Genomic DNA, 19,821 nt, shown 5'->3' on the forward strand with positions numbered 1-19,821 from the left:
CGGGGAGCTCCTCCGAGCCCTTGGGCGGCCGCGCCGACACCTGTGCCCGTGAGCACCTAGAGGGGCACCCGAGAGAGGACGGGCCGGGCCATCTCCCCTCTCCCACCCCGCCGGCACTCGGGGCTCGCCGTCTCGCAGCGAGAGGCGCTCAAGGGGTGCCCCCCGGTATTTCGGGCAGGGGCTCGGGGCGCGGATCCACAGCTCTTCCCCTCACCTGCGGGGCGGCCGCGGATGCGCGGAGCCCCCCTGGCACCCGAGACCGGCAGGAGGGGTAAAGCTCCCATCCCGGGTAGCGGCACGCAAAGAAACCGTGCGGCAAAAACTTTCTGTCCCCTCTTCCCTCCCGAGCTGGACTCCGGAGGGTTACGAGGGAGAAGGAGGGAAGAAAGGAAGGGAGGGAGGGAAGAGAGGGGGTTAGACCGCTCTGCAACATTATTGGCTGCGTGGCCGGGCTGGTGCTCGCCGGGAGAGCATGCCCATTGGGGGGGGTATAAAAGGTATAAAAGCCGGAGCGCCCTGCTTGTCTGTTCGCTCGTGGGGCAGCAGCCGGTAGCAGCGGGCAGCGAGGCAGCCGGCCCCTTCGCCCCGACCAAAGGGACGCACTCAGTAAACACAAAAGTGAGAGCCACCTAAGGGGCAGCCAAAGCAGGAGAGAAAGAGAAGGGAAGGAAAAAAAAAAAAAAAAAAAAAAAAAAGGGCGAAAAACAACCCAGGAAAAAAAAAAAAAGGAAAAAGAAAAAGGAGAAGAAAAGAGCGAGCGAGCGCTTTCTCTAGAATAACAGAATACCTGATCGTAACAAAATAACATCCTTCAGACAAAATCCAGCAGGGACTTGACATACCAAAAAGGCAAGGCGAGGAGAACGTGCCAGGGCGCGGGGAAGGCAAGCCAAAGCCGCGATCGCTGCCAGGGCAGGAGAGCAGCATGTCAAGCGCCGGGGCACACACGGATGAGCGCTGCCGGCAGCCCGCCTTCCTCCCCGGCCCGCCGCCGCCGCCAGAAGTTGAGAGCAGCAGCGGCAGTGCCAAGGTAAGCGCCGCTCCGCGCCGCCCTCCGCGGGCAGGGCACGGCGGGATTGCCCGCGCCGCGCCGGGCAGACCCGCGCCGAGCCGCGCCGTGCCGTGCCGCCCGGGCACCGCTGAGCCATCCCGACCGCGCCGGGCAGAGCCGCGCCGGGCAGAGCCGCGCCGTCCCCACGCGTGTCACTAGAGGGACCCCGAGCGCCGGGCCAGGCGCGGGCGGCCCCGCTGCGGTGGGTGCGCGGGGTATCCCGGGCTCCCTCCCGCCCGCGGTGCTGCCCGCCGCGGTGCTGCCGGCGCGGTCCCGCGTGGGGCGGAGGGAGCGGCGGGGGCCGCGCGGGGGCCGGGCCGGGGCTATGCGAGGTCACGCAGCAGCGGCAGCGAGCGCAGCGCGGCCCCCGCCGCCCGCCGAGCTCCCTCCGCGCCGGGCGGCTGCGGCTGCGGGAGACGCGCGGGGAGGGCAGCGCCGGGGCTCCGGCTCCGGAGAGCGGCGAGATGATTAAACTCTCTTCTGCAAAACACTGCGGTGTGTTTGGTCTCGGGAGGGATAAAAATACAGCGAGGAAAAACAAGAAAGCGAAGCCAAAATTGAGTGAGAGTTAATGGTTGGCGTGCAGCCTTCGACTTTCTGTGATTTTTAAAATTTTTTTTTTCTTCTTTTTCCTTCCCAGTTGCTTTTCCCTACAGTAATTGTTTTAAGAGCGCAACTTGGAAAGGTTTTAGCACTCTGTTGAGCAGTAGGGAATTGGGGCACATGAGGGAACTCGGATTTAGCGTAACTGTACCGGCAGATGTGGCTGCCTCCCCTCCAGCCAAGGGTACTTCAGCAGGGTTGCTGATACGCCAGGTCTCGCTAGGGTGGTGTGGAGCAATCAAGTGTGAAAACAAGGTTTGTGTGGGTGGTTTTAAACAAGACACCTCGGGAGAGCCTCTGCTTTCAACCCAGGCTCCGTGTACAAAATTTGTAGTTTTCTTTCAAATGCTGGGATGTGCCTGGGAGACTGAGGCATGTTTTTCTTTGGGTTTGTTTATTGTCAGATTGTGTGTGTATGTGGGAGGTGGGGTTTTTTTTCCCTTTTACTTTGCAGGGTTCAACGTGTTGGGATTTTTATTCCTCCTCTTGCCTTGATTTAGAGTGGAGTTGAGGAGCCTGGGTCGAGGGGTTTTGTTAAGGATGACTTTGTGCTAAGGACATCTGGAGGTATAAAAATGACTGACACTTCTGATTTGACTTCCACTGTGCTGTTTTGGACCCAACTTGACAATTTTGGTGGGGGTGAATGGGTCACAGCTGTAAATCTTGCTCCGTGTTGTTGACACCCACACAAGTTCACTCAGCCTTTCAAAGGGGCTATCCCAGCTCCTGTGAAAATTCATTAAGGGATAAAAGATTTGACACCGCAGGTCCCCTCCCACCACTGCATGAAATTTGAGAGCCAAAATGTGTCTGCGTGTGTGTCCCAGCGCTCTTTCTGACAGGTGATCTTTTTTTCAGCCTGGCTGGAGAGCTGCTGCTCTGACCAGTCAACCCAGAGTTGTCAGTGTGTGTCTTCCCCTCGATTCCTATAGGCTTCAGCACGAGCCCAGCTCGTCTCACGGAGCACCAGAGAAAAGCATTTCTGCACTTTTCTTTTTTTAAATAAAGCAAACACAGCAGGTGAGGTCTTATTTTTAGAGGGACCAAGGAGTTGGTGTGTTTCCAGCAGTGCATACGAGCACTGTAAGTGGCCCACCCTCTCCCAGCTCGTGTCCTGGGGCTGACCTCTCCGATCCTTCTTTGGATTGTCTTTGCTTTTAAAAGCTGATGAGTGTCTTAGCAGGGAAAGCGATATCGGACTCCCTCGGCATGCTTGGGAGAGGGGTCACGAGAGGTGGGGGGCACCAGGGGAGGAAGTCTGCCGTGGCGCTACAGCCCGGCTCTGAAGGGGTTAAAGCTGCTCTGCCAAGACATAAAGCAAGTTCAACGTGTTGTGGGAATATCATTTGCCAGTAGACTCCAGTCACCGCAGTTCCTGATTTAACAACTTAACTTGCTGTTAACTTTCCCTGATATACTCCAGGTTTTGGAAGGGAATGCAGAAAGGAGAGAGGAACAATAAAGAAAGGAGTTAAGTGAGGCTACTAAAACAGACTTAAATCCCTTCACTGGGTCCTGCCAGCTGTCTTTAGAAGAGTTAAGCAAGATTGCATTTCCTTTTTTTTTTTTTTTAATACAATAAATCAAATATTTCTGGGCTGCATACCAAAATTTATGCAATACTCTCTTACTCCCCAGTGGGGTGAGTAAATGGTACTGAATACCCCATTCACCTTTTTCAGCTTGATTTTTCCACAGGCACAGTAGTTCTCCTGCAGCTCGTATAGGCATGGGGTACGGGCAGCACTTCCCTGCCCCACAGGCAGAGGAGGCAGGTGCCTCTCCAGGCTCACGGGATGGAAGGCAGAAAGGTGACCCCCTCTGGTGTGGGGTGGGGTGGGCTGCTGATGGGGACGAGCAGTGAAGACAAAAAAGTGAGGGCTAAAAATAGCAGCAGTATTGCCAGCCTCAGCCAAATGAATGTCATACAAGCCAGGTGCCAAGAATCAGAAGGTATTTTAGTTTTTTCAAGCCTGAGCTAAACAGCAAAACCCCTGGTCCTCCTGAGTGGTTTTAATTCGCCTGACAACTCAGTGGTCAAAAGTTTTGTGTTTTGAAGCTTGCTTCTTCCACGCTGTGAGTGGTTGGAAGTTTCCTTTCTGTTTCAGATGAAGAGAGAGGCTCTTCTGTGGCACAGCATGAGGTGATTCCTCTGCCTTCAGGTGTTGCTGGACACCTCATCCCTGTGCCTCTGCCCAAGATGCAGCTCCTGGATGGTTTCAGCCGCCAAGGCACCTGCCTCTCACGCTGGCTTCCACTATGCCTTTGCTCCTTGGCACCTTGGGGCATCATGGCCCAGCGCCCTGTGCCAGGTTGGGCTGCCCCATGGGCAGGGGTGGCGTTCTCTTGGCCCTTGAGTGGTTGGCACATGCCCACATCCTGCTCCTTTGGGAATGCCACGCTCAGAACCGGCTCAGCTCAGCTCCCCACTCTCCTGGGGCTGGCCATGGAGAGGAGTAATGCAGAGAGGCAGATGTTCAGCATCTTTCACAGGCAATCATCAGAGTAGCAAAACATCAGTCTGCCCTTTTTATTTTTTTTATTTTTTATTTTTTTTGAAGGGGTGGAGTGTGAGGGATGCTGGGATGTGTAAACTGGGGTTTTCCCCTCTGGCATGTACCACTGGGTTTGATGACTTTTCTTTTGCCATGCTCCCTTTTAAATGCTGCACTGCTCCACAGAGAAGCAAGATTTTTTGTTTTTTCTATTTGCTGTCCAAATCCAAATTTTACAGACTGGGCCATCTGTCAATTCCCTCCTACGTTGTTCTGTTCATATTAAATTGCAATGAAGGCCAGACTGAAGAAGGAATTAGGTCAGACAGGAGGTTTTGTCTCTGTTTTTGGGGAGATATTTGTTGCCCAAGAGGCATCGTGGTTTGGTTTGCTCAGCACAAGCCTGGATGCAAGGGATGCCTGAGCTGTACTCTGAGACTTGGCAACTGGGCCTTTTAGCACATTGTGGCCTCTTGGCCCCCAACTCCCCAGCAGCTGGACAGAAACTTCGATCCAGCTGATTCAGCAGCAGATCCTGACAAAATCCTTTAGCAGTCTCGGGTGGGAGGGTGACTCCAGTGCAGACCTGCCCTGGGGCTCACTCCCAGCACATCACAGCCACTCAGACAGAACCCTCTCTGCTGCCTGGGGGCTGCCAAGAGGTGTCTGGGGGTCCCTGGCCAGGGGTGCAGTGCCACAAGGCAGGAATACATGGGAGCTCCAAGGTAGGAACATCCTGCAAATAGCAGCCTGCAGCTGGACTGGTTCCAGTGGCAAACTGGTTTTGTATGCAGTGCTGGGGATGATGGGAAAGGCATGAGAGGGGCACGAAGGATGGAGAGCAAAGCAGACCCTCTCCAGGGAGGGAGAGGCCAGCAGTGTGTGCTGATACCTTGTCTGAGCATGTTCTGCACTGATCATCCTGCTTCAGATGTGAGTTACTCAGAGGAGCTTCAGGTGTGATTCCCAGGATGGTCCAGGTCACCTGTGCAACCAAGAGATTGCTCTTGCATCGCCCTCTTGCACACTGTGGGCTCCAAGCCCTCCTCGGGAGGAATTTGGTGCTCAGGTTGTTGGGCATCTGGCACGTCTCATGCTGCCATCCCACTTCATCCTAAAGCCTGTGAGCTCTGCCTGGGCACATGAGGAGCAATGGCAGTCAGCAAGGCTGGTTGAACCTGCTTTGGCAAGAATGGGACAGTGGTAGCTGTAGCCTCTCTTCTAACAGAGACAGGACCTTGTCCTTTAGGGAAGTGACCCACTTCCCTTCTACTGCCTTATTCTTGTTTCATTTCATTTAAGAGAGGCTTTCTAATGGTTTCTTCCAACCATTGGTGTGAATTTGCTCCTGTTCAACAGCTGAGGAGACCATGCCTGTCCTAATGCTTGGGACCAGAAACCAAAAGCTGTGCTGTCTCATGTTTCCTTGGAGGTATTCACAGGGCTTAGACTCATCATGCTGAGCATGAGCCATTCAGTTCCTGCCACCGGTGCAGCTGGCATGGTGCTTGCACCAGCCAGGTCTGGGCTGCAGGTACCCAGCTGTGCTCACTCTTTTGGGGTGAGCAGCGCCTGCTCTGGCAGTCATGGAGCGGTGGGTGCAAGCTTTCTTGCATGGGTCTGGTTATCCCTGCTTTGAGGGAGGGAAGGATCAGCTGAAAGGCTACTGGGAGATGTTGAGCCAGTGATGGAACCCTGGGAGCCTCTGTAGCCTTTGTGTGAAATCTGGGGGCTTTTTATTTGCAGAGTCAGTAGGGCCAAAGGCAGAGGGAAGGGTTTGCGGTGTTGAGTTGGGTTGCAGCTCCACCAAGGTGGAGGGAAACTGCAGCACTGGGTAGTAAATAAAGATGCTCTTTGCTTTGCTGCCTGGTTTCTCATTACACAGCTACTGGAAGGAGCAGGGAGACGCCAAGGTGACAGCAGAGGGAAGGGCTGGTGGCTGGTGCCTGGGCAAAGGTGGATGCATTTCCACATTACACCTCCATGTTAGCCGTGCTCTGGATGACAGCACTGGGGTTCTCACTGTTCCTGCTGCTTCAGGGGCATTTCCTGGCTGGAGTTATGGGGGGTGTGGGCACCTGGAAGGAGCTTGCAGTGGAGGCAGGGAAGGCTGCCAGGGGCTTGCAGTGCAGCTTGTGCAGGAGCAGGTATTTTCTGAGGAGCACAAGTGTTTTTCCACAGAAGGTATCAGGTCTCCTCAGCATCAAATATCACCTGCTGACAAAATCTTGCTCTCCCCTTGCTTCAGAACATCTCACCCTTTTCTTTAGACTGAATGTGGAGGAGAAATGGTGTTTGTCACCTGTGCCACCGATCAACCCCTTCGTGTCAGGTCTGGTTCTGGCCTAGGGAGCCAGCATGCAGCCTGCTCATTAGCCACAGTGCTCACAGCCACCATGAGCCCAACTGGGGACATGGCATCATGTGGGTGTCCTGAAATCCCATATGAGTACCTTTGATGGCAACACTGGCTGGTGGCAAATCTGTCACCCCAACAATGAGCACTGGCACTACCTGAGGCCTGGGGACACCAGCAATTGGGATCTGCACGTAAAAAAACGTGCTGAAAAAGGGACAGGAACAGTGTGGTTGGTCTGTTGTCAGCTGGAGATCTGGCTCCTGATGCTGCAGCACCAGGGGCATGACTTCAGCAGTGAAAGTGATGCTGTGTTATGTTGGAGCGGCCCAATAAACAACTGTGGGCCGCTTGATAAAAAAAAACAACAAGGTGAAAAGGTGCTGGTGGTAAAACACTACAGCTTAGCAGCCTGGTGTCAGAGCCTGGTGCCATCCCTCTGCTTCTGCTGTAGTACAGAACAAAGTCCCTGCAGTGTGCTGAAGGGACCATTGCTACTGGAAAAACTGGTCCTGGTCCCATCACTCGCTGATTTGAGACCACTTTGTTCCCAGGGCTGCTGCCTCTCTCATCCAGAGCTTTGGAGGGCTTCTGCCAGTCTTGCTGATCTCTGCCAGCACAGGCTGAGCAATACTATGGCCATCAAAACTCAAGCAGGAGGAATGTCCCCCACAGCCCACCCAGACCTTGAAACCTCTCTTTTGGCTTTTCCTGCTGCTGATCCCTGTCCTCCTGCTGCTCAGCAAGAGCTCATGACTTGTAAGCATGATGCATTTCTAGCAGTGATAATTTGAGCTACGTGCTACTAAAAATTCTACTAAAAATTTGGGAGCAAGGGTGTCTTTATTGCTGGCAGGACCGTAGCGGGGCCTCGGGGGACCTGGGCTAATTTCCTGGCTGCGTTGCAGACTTCCCCTGTGACCTTGGGCGAGTCATTTAATCTATCCTGGGCTTCGGCTCCATCTCCGAGCATCCCAGGGGGGTAAGGTAATATTCATTAACTGATATTATTCTCGAGCTGCTCAGATGCTATGGTGATGAAAGCTGGATGTGAGACCTAGTGTCTTGGTTGAATATTAGCAAGGAGGGAGGATGCTCTGCTTGAGATTAGGGTTGCCACCCACTGTCTGCTATTTTGACATGCATCTCTTCATTTTGAGCTTACCTGTCTGGTCAAAACCCAGCATTGTTTGGCTGTATGAGTACTGTGAGGCTCATTACTGAGGGACTATAATGCCTTGAGCCATTCATGGGTTTTGCCCCATCCAGTGGGGTGATAGCACCCTTGCTTTACACCCGCAGAGACTGACACGGATATAAAGCTGTTTGCTGGAGCCGAGTCTTTGGGCTAGTTAGCAAATATCCAGAGAGTTTCCTTTTTAATGCTCTGCACTGTCTGACACTGCCTTTACCCTCCCTAGTGATTCCTCAGGTGTGTTTCCCGTGGGACCACACTATTCGTGAGGGATGTCTTCTCAGTCCCAACTCTTGTCAGCAAACACAGCTTGTGCAATCAGCCTCTTGATTGCTTGAGCCTCATCTCTCTCACATGCCTGGGACAAAAGCTCTTCTTTCCAGCTTTCCTCAAAAGCAGCTCTAGGACAGGTTGAGGCTTCACTTGATTTCACTTTGCATGGATGTGTTTTCAGACGAGGCGCGAAAACCTGTCATCAGAAGAGGAAAAAACAACACCTGCTAATAATAATTTGAATAAATTCCCTTTTAAAAGGGGGGGGGAAATTGAAAAAAAATCACACTGTTGAAAGAGCAGGGGAACTAAAAGCCTTTTAGAGGTAGGCTGAAGTGGGATTTTCCAATGGAAAACCCGCCTCAATGCAAACCTTGTCTGCTCGGCGCTGCTGCCTGGCGGCTGAGCGCAGGGAGCTGGCCTCACCCCAGCCAGGGCTGTTGCAGCGCTGCCGCTCCTTCCCTGCAGCTGCAGCAGCAGCAGCATCCCGGCACGGCTGGGCATCCCGGCACGGCTGGGCATCCCGGCACGGCTGGGCATCCCGGCACGGCTGGGAACCCCGGCACGGCTGGGCATCCCCTCAGTGTGCTGCGGGCAGGGGAGGTGGCAGGGGGGGTCTGTCCCGCGGTGCTAACGCTGTGCCTCTGTCCCCAGGTGCCGAGGATGTGCGCGGCCAGGCGGATGCTGCTGCTGCTCCTGGCCTTCCTGGCCTACGCGCTGGACTCGGCGGCCGCCTACGGCACGGCGGAGACCCTGTGCGGCGGGGAGCTGGTGGACACACTGCAGTTCGTCTGCGGGGACAGGGGCTTCTACTTCAGTAAGTGCTGGGCACTACAGCAGGCTGCCCCCAGCCCGCACCTTGGCTCAGCAGAGCTGGGCTGGGAGGGAAAGGAGGGGTTTCCAGCCTGATGCTTTTCGGGATTTCCTTGTATACGGCAGCAGGCCAGGAGAGGAGCAAGAAAATGGACACGGTCGGGGTAACAGGCATCCACTTGGCACTGGTTTTGGGGGCTGTCTGGTACCATGGGGAAGCTGGGTCCTGCATATGATGCTCGGGACAGTCGAGTGTCTCTGGAGAACCATATGTGGCTGGTTCACCAGTGATAAGGGCAGTCATTACAATAACGAGGGTGTCTGCAGCCAGTGCCTTGCTGAGCTTGGGCCCAGGTTTATTTTGAAACTTTGCTGCCTAAGCATTGCATCCTGACAGCAGACAGGAAGCTGAGCACTCTCCCTTCCCAGGTAGGCTTTGCTTGGGTACAGCAGCACCTTCTTGGCTGGTCCCAAAACTTTGTGACAAAGCTTTGTGACTTCCCAGGTACCACTGGTGACGTTGCTGCTGAAGAGTGATGTCTTACCCCTCTGCAGGGCAGCTAATTAAAAAAAATGCAGCAGTGCTGCTGTGTACAGTGTGCAGATGGCTTCAGACCAGCTGACTGCAGTGGGCTTTCCATCGGGATGCTTTGGGTCTTTGGGCCATTGGCAGTACGATGGATTAGCTGGTAAACAGGGAGGATGAAGAGTAAACCAGTGACAATGGATGCTCAGTAATCTATGGGCAAAGGTGCCTTGAGTGTAATAACCTTGTTTTGGTGTTTCGGTGCCCTGCTCTGCTTGGGAGTGGGAAGACTCTGTCTTGCTCCCCACTGAGGACTGAGCCACAGGGTGACTGACTACAGGAAAGATGCAAAGCCAAATGGAGGGGAAGAGAACGGAGATACCAGCTGCACATGGTGCTTTTGGCAGTCTTGTCTCTGCCTTGGGAAAAGGAATTGAAAAGTCACTCTCAAGTAAACAGAGTGTTTTTTTGGAAGAGTAGATTTGAGCACCAGCCTCCCTCTTGTTCCAGTCTGATTGTGCAGGGAACAATGGGGTGCTGCAAAGTTAGGGAATGACTTTGGACGTCCTTTTCCAACCTGGATGTCCCTTCCCAACCGGGATGCTTTACTAGACTTGTCTCCTGCTGCCTGCTGATGTTGCATAGAGAGAGGCACAGGGATCCCACACCCAGCCGCAGCAGTGTTCAGGTTGGGAAGGGCTTCAGCTTCAGTTTTGGGAGGATGGTCAGGCTGCAAGTGGCTTTGAGCCCTCTGGGGGCAATCCCCCTTCCCCATCCCGGCTGTGCAGTGGGATCTTCTCATGGCTCCCTGGGTACTGTGGGCAGGTGGTGCTTTTGGGGTGCTCTGGGTACACTTTCTCACTGTGATGGAGCCCGGCAGCGAGGGTTTGCATGGCAGCTGCCCTTCCTCTCTTCATCTCCCCTTCTTTTACCGACATGGCAAGGAGGCAAGTGCCTCTCCTGCTCTCACAGCTCTTCCTCTCCCTCTATATGTAGAGGAGCATCTGTCTCCCTCCCTGCTTTCTCTTCCCTCCTCCTTCTCTCTGGGGATGAAAGGGAATGGGGCTTTTGTTTTAAGGTCAAACTGACCTCCTTTCACCTCAAATAACCCAGCTGCCCAGGCCAAAATAAAAACACTTTTGAAGGCAGACAAGTCTCTTGGTGCCAAGTGGCCAGTCGGGTGCTTGCAAGGGAGTTCTTACTTTATTTCTTTTTGTCCACTCCCGTCTTTACCTTTTTGAATATTTCTGGTGAGCCCAGGTACTGGGGGTGAAATAGTCCAATATTTTAACCCTTTCAGGATCTGAGCAGCTTGTGTCATGCAAGGCTGAAGACATTTGGGCAGTGCGTCTACTTGATGAATGTTTTGGACATCCCTATTAAGTAATTTTTCCCTCTCTAAGTGATTATTTCTGACCACGTTCATCTTCACTCCTAAACCCACATGGCTACACTGTTGTCACCATGTATATGCAGTAGGGCACAGTTGTGTTGCACCATCGTGGGTTTACGTCTTAAAACTGAGCCTGGGTTTGTATCGGGCACCTCACAGCTTGGGATGTGTGACCTGATGAGCAGCCTGTGCTAAAGCAGCTGTTCACACAAGAAATAAGTGACTTGGGGAGCCTTGTCCTGTGCATACCTGAGGGCTTGCTTGCTGGACAGGCTGGTAGTATTGAAAAAACAAAAAATGGTATGAAAATCCATTATTGCTTTTTTTGCTGAAGCAATTATTTAAGAACTTGTGATGCTCTGCATTCTTTCAAGAGAGCACTTTGCTAGGGAAGCTGGCTGTGAGATGCAGTGATTTTGCATCAGTGCAAGGGGGATGCAGGCACAGATGGTGTCCTGGGAGGCACCACAGCTGGCAGGTGCTTGGGGCTGAGAATGCTGAAGCTGCCTCCGAGAGCTGGGGCTGCAGAAGAGCTGCACTAACAGGGGCAGGGCCAGCAGCACTAAGGTTACCTAGCCTTGGGACATGGTGGAAATGGTGATGCCAGCTCTGTATCTACCCCAGGCATGCATGGGCAAGCTAGAGCTGAATATGAGCACGCTTTGCTCTGCACTGGTGATGCTTCCTCTCTGTGACTTTTAAGTCTTCTGGCTTGGCCGCAGCTGCTGTCAAGGTGGTGGCTTCCTGCCATGGCACTGTGGCAGGGTTGGTACCCCTGCTCCCCAGCAGCCCCCCAGGGACAGCGGCACAGCCCACGGAGGGATGCTCAGTCCAGCCCAGAGTGAAAAGCAGGGCTGGTCGAGAGGAAGCCTCAGCCCTGAAGTTGCTGTCATGCAGCTCTGGCAGGGAGGGAGAAGGGGCTGCAGGGGGAGAGGCGGCCGACTTCTCTGTAAACAACAGCTCCTGTTTCCTCCTTTCCAACAGCTGATAAGAATTTAGCTCTTTGCAGCCGCTTGTGCTGACGGGGCACATTCTTGCGCACCCGCCGCTCCTCCGAATAATACTAGGAAAAAGCAGGGGGGAAAGTGCGGTGCCGGGGTGGGGGAGGGCCAGGCCGGGGGCACTGGGACGGGGCCTGGTGCTGCACAAAGGCCCCCTTGTTGCTCCCAACATTCCTGCGACAGGGGCACGGGGACTGTTTACACCCAAAGTCCCCTTCCACTCGGCTGACCGCCTGATTGACCGGAGGAGAGGGGACCCAGCCAGGGTGGCACCAGCACCGTGCACCCCTCCCCGCAGCATCTGCTTGGTGAGGGTGGGGAGCCTGGAGCAGTGGGGTGCTCATGCTAGGGAAGGGACCCTCCTGTCCCCCATGGCAGTGGGCACTGTGCCTCCTCTGGCACAGAGGCATCGCTGAGCTGCAGGTACATGGCCTCTGGGTTTTCCCAGGAAAGGGTTTGGCTTTGTGCCACTTCTGGGATGCCCTGTCAGGAGAGCCTGTACCTAGGCAGGAATAACCCCAGGCAGCTGGAGTGCTTCACACTGCCAGGCTTTGCTTCACAGGACTTTGCATCTCAGGGCTTGTGCCCTCAGCAGCGCCGTAGAAGGTTTTGGTGAAGCACAGTTTTGGGAGAAAGGGAGCCTGGCCATTCATTGAAGGCCGAGAGGAAGCGCGTTTCCTCAGGAGGAGGAGGTCGTTGCTGTGCTGGGAAGTGGCTCGCGTGCCCCAGCGATGCCGCAGCCTGCTGCCCACGCAGTTCTCCTCTGCGGGAAAGGGATGGAGTGGCAAAACCCTCCCTGGGTTTGGCAGTGGCGGTACAGAGAGATGCCACCCATGGGCAAAAGCCAGGAAATTCAATCTTTAGTCCCTGTGTAAATTGTGTTACAGAACAAACACTCTTCCCAATCCAGGTCAGCAGCAATATTGCTGGTAGCCAGCAATGTCCTGTTGTCTCCAGGTACTTTCTGAGACTAAATCCCTGTTTGTTATGTTTGCTTATTTTTTTTCCTAAAGTAACTCTGCCCCGGAGGATTGTAGTGGCATTTGGCAAGGTCCGTACGGACAATTATGTAATGGAAACGTGCCCCATCGGAGAGTCACGGTGGAGCTGGCAGTGGTGCCAGCAAGGGGAACGGCTTGAGCAGCTTTGTGCAGGAGAGAAAGGGCAGCACACTGGGGCTGGGGGCCACACGTGTACCTGACAGGCAGGCAGGGGCGGCAGTCAGGGAGGAAGAAGCCGTGTCACTGTGGTGGTCCCTGCTGGGAGCTCACCCTGGTGGTGGCACAGCTGGCATTTGCAAACACACGCTGAGGTGATCTGCCTGTGCGTACTGACGCCAGAAATTGTCCTTGAAGGCACAGCGGTGAATGTAATCCCGTTTTCCGCATTGTTTTTCTCCTCCCCTCTTCTTTCCAAACAAACACATAACTGCAAGTGGGAAACTTCTGTTTTTGAGAGGAGATATGTAACCTTTGAAAACCTCAACTTCTCCTCAAAGCATGTGTGTCATCACTTGTGCAGCCTTCTGTTCAGCGGGAGTGTGAATGTAGCCCTTAGGGAATGTGCTAGCGAGAGGGGGTGACTTTAATTTTTTCTCTTTCCCTTCTGAACTCTCCTTCTGCCCATATCAGGATGCTTTTGTGGAGCAGCTTAATGCTTCAGCAGCCTGCCATGGATTGAATTGGGCACTGGGATTGATAGGACCTAAGCAGGGGCCATGTGCAGTGTGGGGTGTTGCTGGAGTGCACCTCTCCCACAGATCTCACTGGGCATTGCATGCACAGAGAAGAATACATGCAGCTGGTCCTAAGCTGGCTCCTGTCCCTGTCTCCTTTGGCCATCACCACCCAGGCTGCCTACTCTGGCATCACTTGAGCTGTGGGCACCCAACACACCTGCCCTACCTTTCAGGGGAGGGCTCAATCCAGTGTTTATTGACCACAAGAGAGAAAATTAAACTCCTAACAGTGATCTCTTCAATGAACCTTTGCCAAGGGGGAACCAGCCTTTTCATCTCCCTGTGGGGCTGGTTAAAGGTCATGCCTGAAGTTCTAGAGAAAAAGAAAAGGAAGGTGGTGGCACAAGGAGGACGAATGTGGACAAGAAAGCATTTGAAGTGACTCCCAGAGGCAGGTCTCATGGTGTGGGTCATCAACCAGCACACTGATGCTGAATTTGTTTGCGCAACCTCTGAGCATGCTGGAAATACACCAGTGTGGACCAGAGGGCTCCTGGCCTATGGGAACATGATTGATTTTAACAGAGAGTAGGTGCCCTGCTGCCAGGCTATTACAGGGGCAGCAGTGAGGTATTTTCGTGGTGTTTTGCATGCCAGCATTGTGCACAGAGGGCTCCGTTGTGCATGGAGGACTGTGTTGAATATGCATGTCTGCATTGCACATGTGGGGCTGCATTGAATGCACAGAAGTGCATCCCACATGCACAGTTGCATTGCACATCTGGGGCTGCTTCTCACATGTGGGGCTGCACTGTATGCATAGAGAACTGTGCTTTACAGCCTTTGTCCCGAGGCACTTCGGGTGGGCATCCAGGGTGGGATACCCTCCAGGGAAAGTGGTCAGCTCCATGTAAGCTAGGCTTAGGTCTTAACCAAGGCCTGAGACTTGAGTGCCTGCTCCATCAGGAGTGCAGGGGTGTGGATCATGCGTGATGCACAGGGCTGGTGTGGGCAGTGGTGTGTGCTCCTGCAGGCCAGCTGGGAGGTGAGGGCTCGGCATGCCATAGTGGGCAGTGCTAGGCATTGTGCTATACACCACTCGCTCTCGGTTTTCCCTGTGCCAAAAATCTCCTGGCTGGGATGTGGTACCAGATCCTGTTTGCAGACCCCACTGTTGCTGGCCTCTGTTTCCCTCCCTCAGAGCACCTTGGAGGAGGTGCTTGTGGCAGTGTGCAGCAGCCTGGCTGCAAACCCCACGACAGCACAAGAGCATAGCATGCTACGTGCAAAAGCATAGAGAAAATCCTTTTGTTTTGGGCCAGTTTACATTCTGGAAGGCGGAATTCCCAAGCAAATTTGCTTTGCATCAGAAATTCAACTTTACCTGTCTCTTTTATTTTGAGAGGGGGAGGAAACATGGTAAAACTGATGTAAGCTTTTCCTCTGGAGCAGTTTGGCCATCATTAAGCAGTGATATGAAATGCACTTGGTCATTGCTGCACCAGACATGGGCCTTTGCATCCTTCTGCAGGCAGAAATGGGAGAGGAACCCTTATTAAAAGATTAAGTTTAATAGCTATTCTTGGCGGATGTGGGAGCCTGTATTCTTTCTGCAGCTGTCTCAGAGCTGTCCCATCTGGTAAAATTTAGCTGCCTTGCTTCACTTCACCTGCCTGAGTGTTGATCTGGCGGAGGGAGGTTGGCAGCCGCAACGCTGTGCTGCTTCTTTCTAATAAAATTCGCTTGCCAGGATCAACATCGGAGACGGTCGCAGTAATCGGCACAGCGCTGGCGGTCAGGCTGGGCTTGAGCTTCCTCCCCTCAGCTGGGCCCGAGAAGGCCACCCGTGCCAGAGATAGAGGAGAGAGATAAACCCCCATCATTTAAAGTGCTGCTGGAGGCACGTGTTGGCATCAGTAGCCTTTGTCTGGGAAATGTTAACGCGACACTTGGCTGGTTTGCGGGCTCTGGTCTGGGAGAAGCGCTGCTGTGTCTGAAGGATGGGGAGTCTCTGGTGGCTGGTGGTGGAGGGCTGCCTACAAGGAATTGGACAGGGAGTCCAGCCCAGGTTAGTGGCTAATGCCAGGGTTTCTGCTGTTGCAGGTAGGCCGGTAGGACGAAATAACCGGCGGATCAACAGGGGCATCGTGGAGGAGTGCTGCTTTCGGAGCTGCGACCTGGCTCTGCTGGAAACGTACTGCGCCAAATCCGTCAAGTCGGAGCGTGACCTCTCTGCCACCTCCCTGGCGGGCCTGCCGGCACTCAGCAAGGTGAGGAGGCTGCGCAGGGATGGTGGCCCTCCTCTGAAATAAACAGAGAGAGAAACGACGGGAAGGCCGTGGGTGGAGAGAACAAACCCCAGCTGCAGGGTCTTGTGTTTCTGCGGAACTTTTGAGAGACAGCCACCATTGGCAAGTCGTGCCAAATGGCCTGCCAAAAGTCAGCTCTTAGTAAGGTGGGGAGCCAGAGGTGGGCTGGGTCACAGAGTCATAGCATGGTTTGGATTGGAAGTGACCTTTAAAGGTCATCTAGTGCAACCGTCCTGCAATAAGCATCTACTGGATCAGGTTGCTCTGAGCCCCGTCCAACCTTTCTGTGACTGTTTCCAGGGATGAGGCAATATTTCCATGGGAGGGATGGAGGTCCAAGAAGGGAATCCCCATCTGGAGAGCGGGCAGGCTCGAGTGGAGGCTAATATTGCTGTCCCTGTCCTTGCAGGAGAGCTTCCAGAAGCCCTCGCACGGCAAGTACTCCAAGTACGACGTGTGGCAGAAGAAGAGCTCCCAGCGGCGGCAGCGGGACGCGCCCAACATCCTGCGGGCTCGCCGGTACCGGTGGCAGGCGGAGGGGCTGCAAGCGGCCGAGGAAGCCAAGGCGCTGCACCGTCCCCTCATCTCCCTGCCCAGCCAGAGGCCCCCAGCGGCGCGAGCCTCCCCGGAAACGGCTGGCCCCCAGAAATGAACCCTGACCGGCCGTCTCGATTTTTGATCTCCTGGGGAAGGGCGGGAGGACTGGCGATTCCCGACCCCCGAGCCCCTCCGTCCCCAGGGCCGCTGAGCCGAGGAGCGGGGCGGCGGGGCACCCTCACGCCGCTCCGGCCCCAACCAAACAACTGACACAGCAAGGAGGGGATGGCGGCGGCGGCGGTGGCGAGCAGCACCGCTCCCACGGCATCTCCCTTTTGGGGTGGGGGGGAGGGTTCTTTCGTTTCCCACACCTGTTTCGTTTCCCCGCGCCCCCGGTATTTCCAAACCTGTACTTGCGAAGGGACAGTTTGGCACTTGAACTTTTTTGCTGCTGGGTGCTGCGTGACATCCCCGGTGCCAATGCCAGAAGACAAAAGAAAGAGCAAGAGGAAAAAAAGGATATGAAGTTAAATCCTTTTTTTTAATCTTTTTTTTCTCGAGAAGCGTCCATTCCGTGTCTTTCTTGACAATAAAGTGAAAAAAACAGTAGAACGGGGAGAAACATTGAGGGATAAAGATTTTTTTTCCTCATTCCCACCCCACTTTTTTTCTTTTTTTTTGGTTTTTTTTTTTCTTTTGGTTTTTCTTATTTTTATAACTTTCTTTTGCACCTTTAAAAGAAAAACGTACCTGAGAAGAAGTTCCGAGGAGCCCCCATCTGCGTTTTTGTGTGTGTGCTTCATTACAAGATTCCAAATCGACTTGCACCTTTTTTGAAATCACCGATGTCGGGAGAAAGAGAGGAAGAGGAGAGAGAAAGCAAGAAAGAGAGAAGGAAAAGGAAAGGGGAAAGAAGAAAAAAAGAAAAAAAGTGAGCTGATGCTCACTTTAAATGGAGGAGGCGTCTGCATTGCACATTTGCCACGGATTTAGTTGATTTATATATATAATATATTATATAACTTTTTTGGCAAAAAAGCACTATTTTTATGGGACATTTTGTGTAGTATCTGAAGAGGGATTGTAATGTTTAAAATGTGTTATGGTGCTAAAGTAAGTTGGAAGGGAAAAAACCCAGAAATAGCAAGGGAGGGTGGGGAGGGAAGGACAAGATAGCGAATACTGAACTTGAAATTTTAGCTTTTCGTTTTAGGAAAAGTGTGATAAATGTGTTTCTTTTCTCTTCTGAAATATAGCTTGGTCATGACCATATGAGCTAGTTGGCTGTTACTCATGTACACAGATGCACGCACACACAGAATACATCGACACGCATCCGTTTTTTTTTTTTTTTGTTTAAAAGAAACAAAAACAACACAACCACCGCAACTTAGACTAAAAGGGAACTGTTCTGGAGACAAACTATTTTGAACGGTGAAGGTGTTGCCAGTTAGAACTCAAGGCCCTGCTTCTGCACGGACCCCCTGGCCACGGAGACCCCCCGGAGCCCCTGGAGCTTCCCGAGCCGAGGGGAATGTCGCTCTTCCCTGTCCTTGCTGCAGTGCCGATGGTCCAGCGGGCGGGCGGGCGGGCGGGCAGCCCTCACACCGAGCCGCTGCCGAAGGAGCAGTCCCACGCCCTGCCGTCTCCTTTTCCTTCTCTTGCCCTTTGTGTCCTTCTGGCCGGAGCCTGGCGTCCCTGCCCTCCTCCCCTCGCTGCCCTGCGGGGCTGGCAGGAGGAAGGGCAGCACCTGTGCCGGGGTGGCTGCAGGGCTGGGGCTGCTGCACGGGATGGGGAAAGGCCAGGCCCTGCCTCGGGACTCGGTCAGCAGATGGGTTGGAGAGGTGGGCAGAGGGCTGTAAAATAGGTTGGGTTTAAAATAATATATATTATCTGTCTAGAAACCATAAAAGGGGGGGGAATCAATTACATCTCCCTAATATACTCTCATTTGCTAATAAAATTGGGACACTCTGTTAACCAGTTCTGTACTTGCTTTGTCTTATATATCCATACATTTAAAACATAAAAAAAAAAAAGACTACTTGAATTGTATTCTATTTCGTGGTTTGGAGGGGAGGGCTAGGGGAGTCTTGAGAGGGGGAGGATTTTAATGTATAATCCTTTTGTTTGTTATTACCTTGCAATGTTGAGCCATGAAGCCTTTGTTTAAAAAAATGGCACTGCAATACACGACAAAGAAAATCCTTTATTTATTTTATTAAATATATATGGAAAAGAATGAAAATCAGTCCAAATTAGGGAGGGGGAAAGGGAAGTGGGTGGGGTGGGAAGGCAGAATAAAAACAGAGAAATTGCAAATAATTGACTTTTTTTTTCCTTTTCATGTGTCTTTTTTTAAAAAAAACTTAGTTTTTATTTTTTAAAAAGAGAAGTAAAAGCTTTCCTGGATGCTTTGTACCAAAAAAGAAAAAATTAAAAAAAAAAAAGAAAACCTGTTAAGCAAATAAATATCCATCCAGAATACGAAGCCTGACTTTTTCTTTTACTTTTCATTTATTTTTGCTCCTGGGGTGAGAGTTGGGTGGGAAGAAGGCCATGCCAAGAGTCACTCCCTGTGGAGGAGCAGAGTGCACTGAAGTTCCTCTTTTGGAGCTCAAAATTGCAAGAGAGTGTGTGGTACCCTTAACATGGTTGTTCCACAACATGGAACCTCAGCCTTGTGGCAGATGCCACCTGAATCCCCCAGTCATCTGCCCAGTGATTCCTGGTGAGGTCTGGGGTTGTTTTCCAGCAGCTGTTGGGCTTTGCTTAGCTTTTACCAGTTTGGGTTGTTCCAGTGACCTGAAAGCTGGATGGGAAGTGAAGATGGCAAAAAAGAGCAAAGAAAAGTGTCTAGGTGAGGTTTCTTGGTAGATGGAGCTTCTCTGGTTCTCGGGGTTGATACAGCTTCTCTTTACAATTTTAGGTATCCCAAAGATCTGGTTTTTATCTCATACAACCATCATGCACCACAGCAAATAGAAGGTAGAACACTGCAGTTCTAGTTTGGTAGCAGAACAATTGTGGGTAAAACAGTGCCCATGGTTTCTTTTAAAAATTTGCAATAAACAACAAAAAAATGTCACACGGTTTTTCCCTTTTGGGATTTTTGTGGTTGGTAAGGGAGGGTTTTGTACAGATGTAGGGCTTCCTCTGGCCAGGTACTTTACTGCAGGTGGAGAAAGGATGTGTCTGCTTTCTGACTATGTTCCAAGACCCCAGTGCAGGTTTCATTCACATTCAAATGTGTCCCTATGAAGAGTGAGGACTGATTTCATTGTGCCTTCTGGTTATAACGGATGGAATTTTTGCTTTTGGGAACTTTGGTGCTTCTCTGCTCTTTGTTGCGTAAGCCACTGTCATGGGGGGTGTTTACAGCTGATTAAAAAGCAAGAAAATCATCACCCAAATATCTTGCTGCATTCCCCAGGATGGAAAGCAACAAAGCTGGAAGCACCATAAGGGTAATGGTGATGTTTCCAAGCATGGCTCTTCATCAACCCTCTGCTTTGCCTTATCCTATCAGGAGTCACCATGGGGCCACACCAGAGCAGCTAATTTCTTTGGATATCAAGAGACCTCAAA

At 52.6% G+C, this 19,821-nt stretch overlaps 1 protein-coding gene across 1 annotated transcript; it reads left to right on the forward strand.

Moving 5' to 3' along the window:
- The first annotated feature begins 536 nt into the window (after window positions 1-536).
- Window positions 537-18,724, forward strand: IGF2 (insulin like growth factor 2). Its single transcript, XM_063158647.1, has 4 exons — window positions 537-1,030; window positions 8,631-8,793; window positions 15,491-15,657; window positions 16,106-18,724. The coding sequence occupies exons 1-4, from the start codon at window positions 926-928 to the stop codon at window positions 16,346-16,348; spliced, it is 678 nt and encodes a 225-aa protein (XP_063014717.1). The 5' UTR covers window positions 537-925; the 3' UTR covers window positions 16,349-18,724.
- The last annotated feature ends 1,097 nt before the right edge of the window (window positions 18,725-19,821 follow it).

The sequence above is a fragment of the Melospiza melodia genome, chromosome 6 (genome assembly GCF_035770615.1).
Source record: "Melospiza melodia melodia isolate bMelMel2 chromosome 6, bMelMel2.pri, whole genome shotgun sequence".
NCBI lineage: Eukaryota > Metazoa > Chordata > Aves > Passeriformes > Passerellidae > Melospiza > Melospiza melodia.

Excerpts from the sequence above, each read along its gene's own strand:
- IGF2 (XM_063158647.1), top strand. The coding sequence starts at position 926 with ATGTCAAGCGCCGGGGCACACACGGATGAGCGCTGCCGGCAGCCCGCC. Across the intron at positions 8,794-15,490 it reads GGACAGGGGCTTCTACTTCA|GTAGGCCGGTAGGACGAAAT; the intron begins GTAAGTGCTGGG and ends CTGCTGTTGCAG. Across the intron at positions 15,658-16,105 it reads GCCTGCCGGCACTCAGCAAG|GAGAGCTTCCAGAAGCCCTC; the intron begins GTGAGGAGGCTG and ends CTGTCCTTGCAG.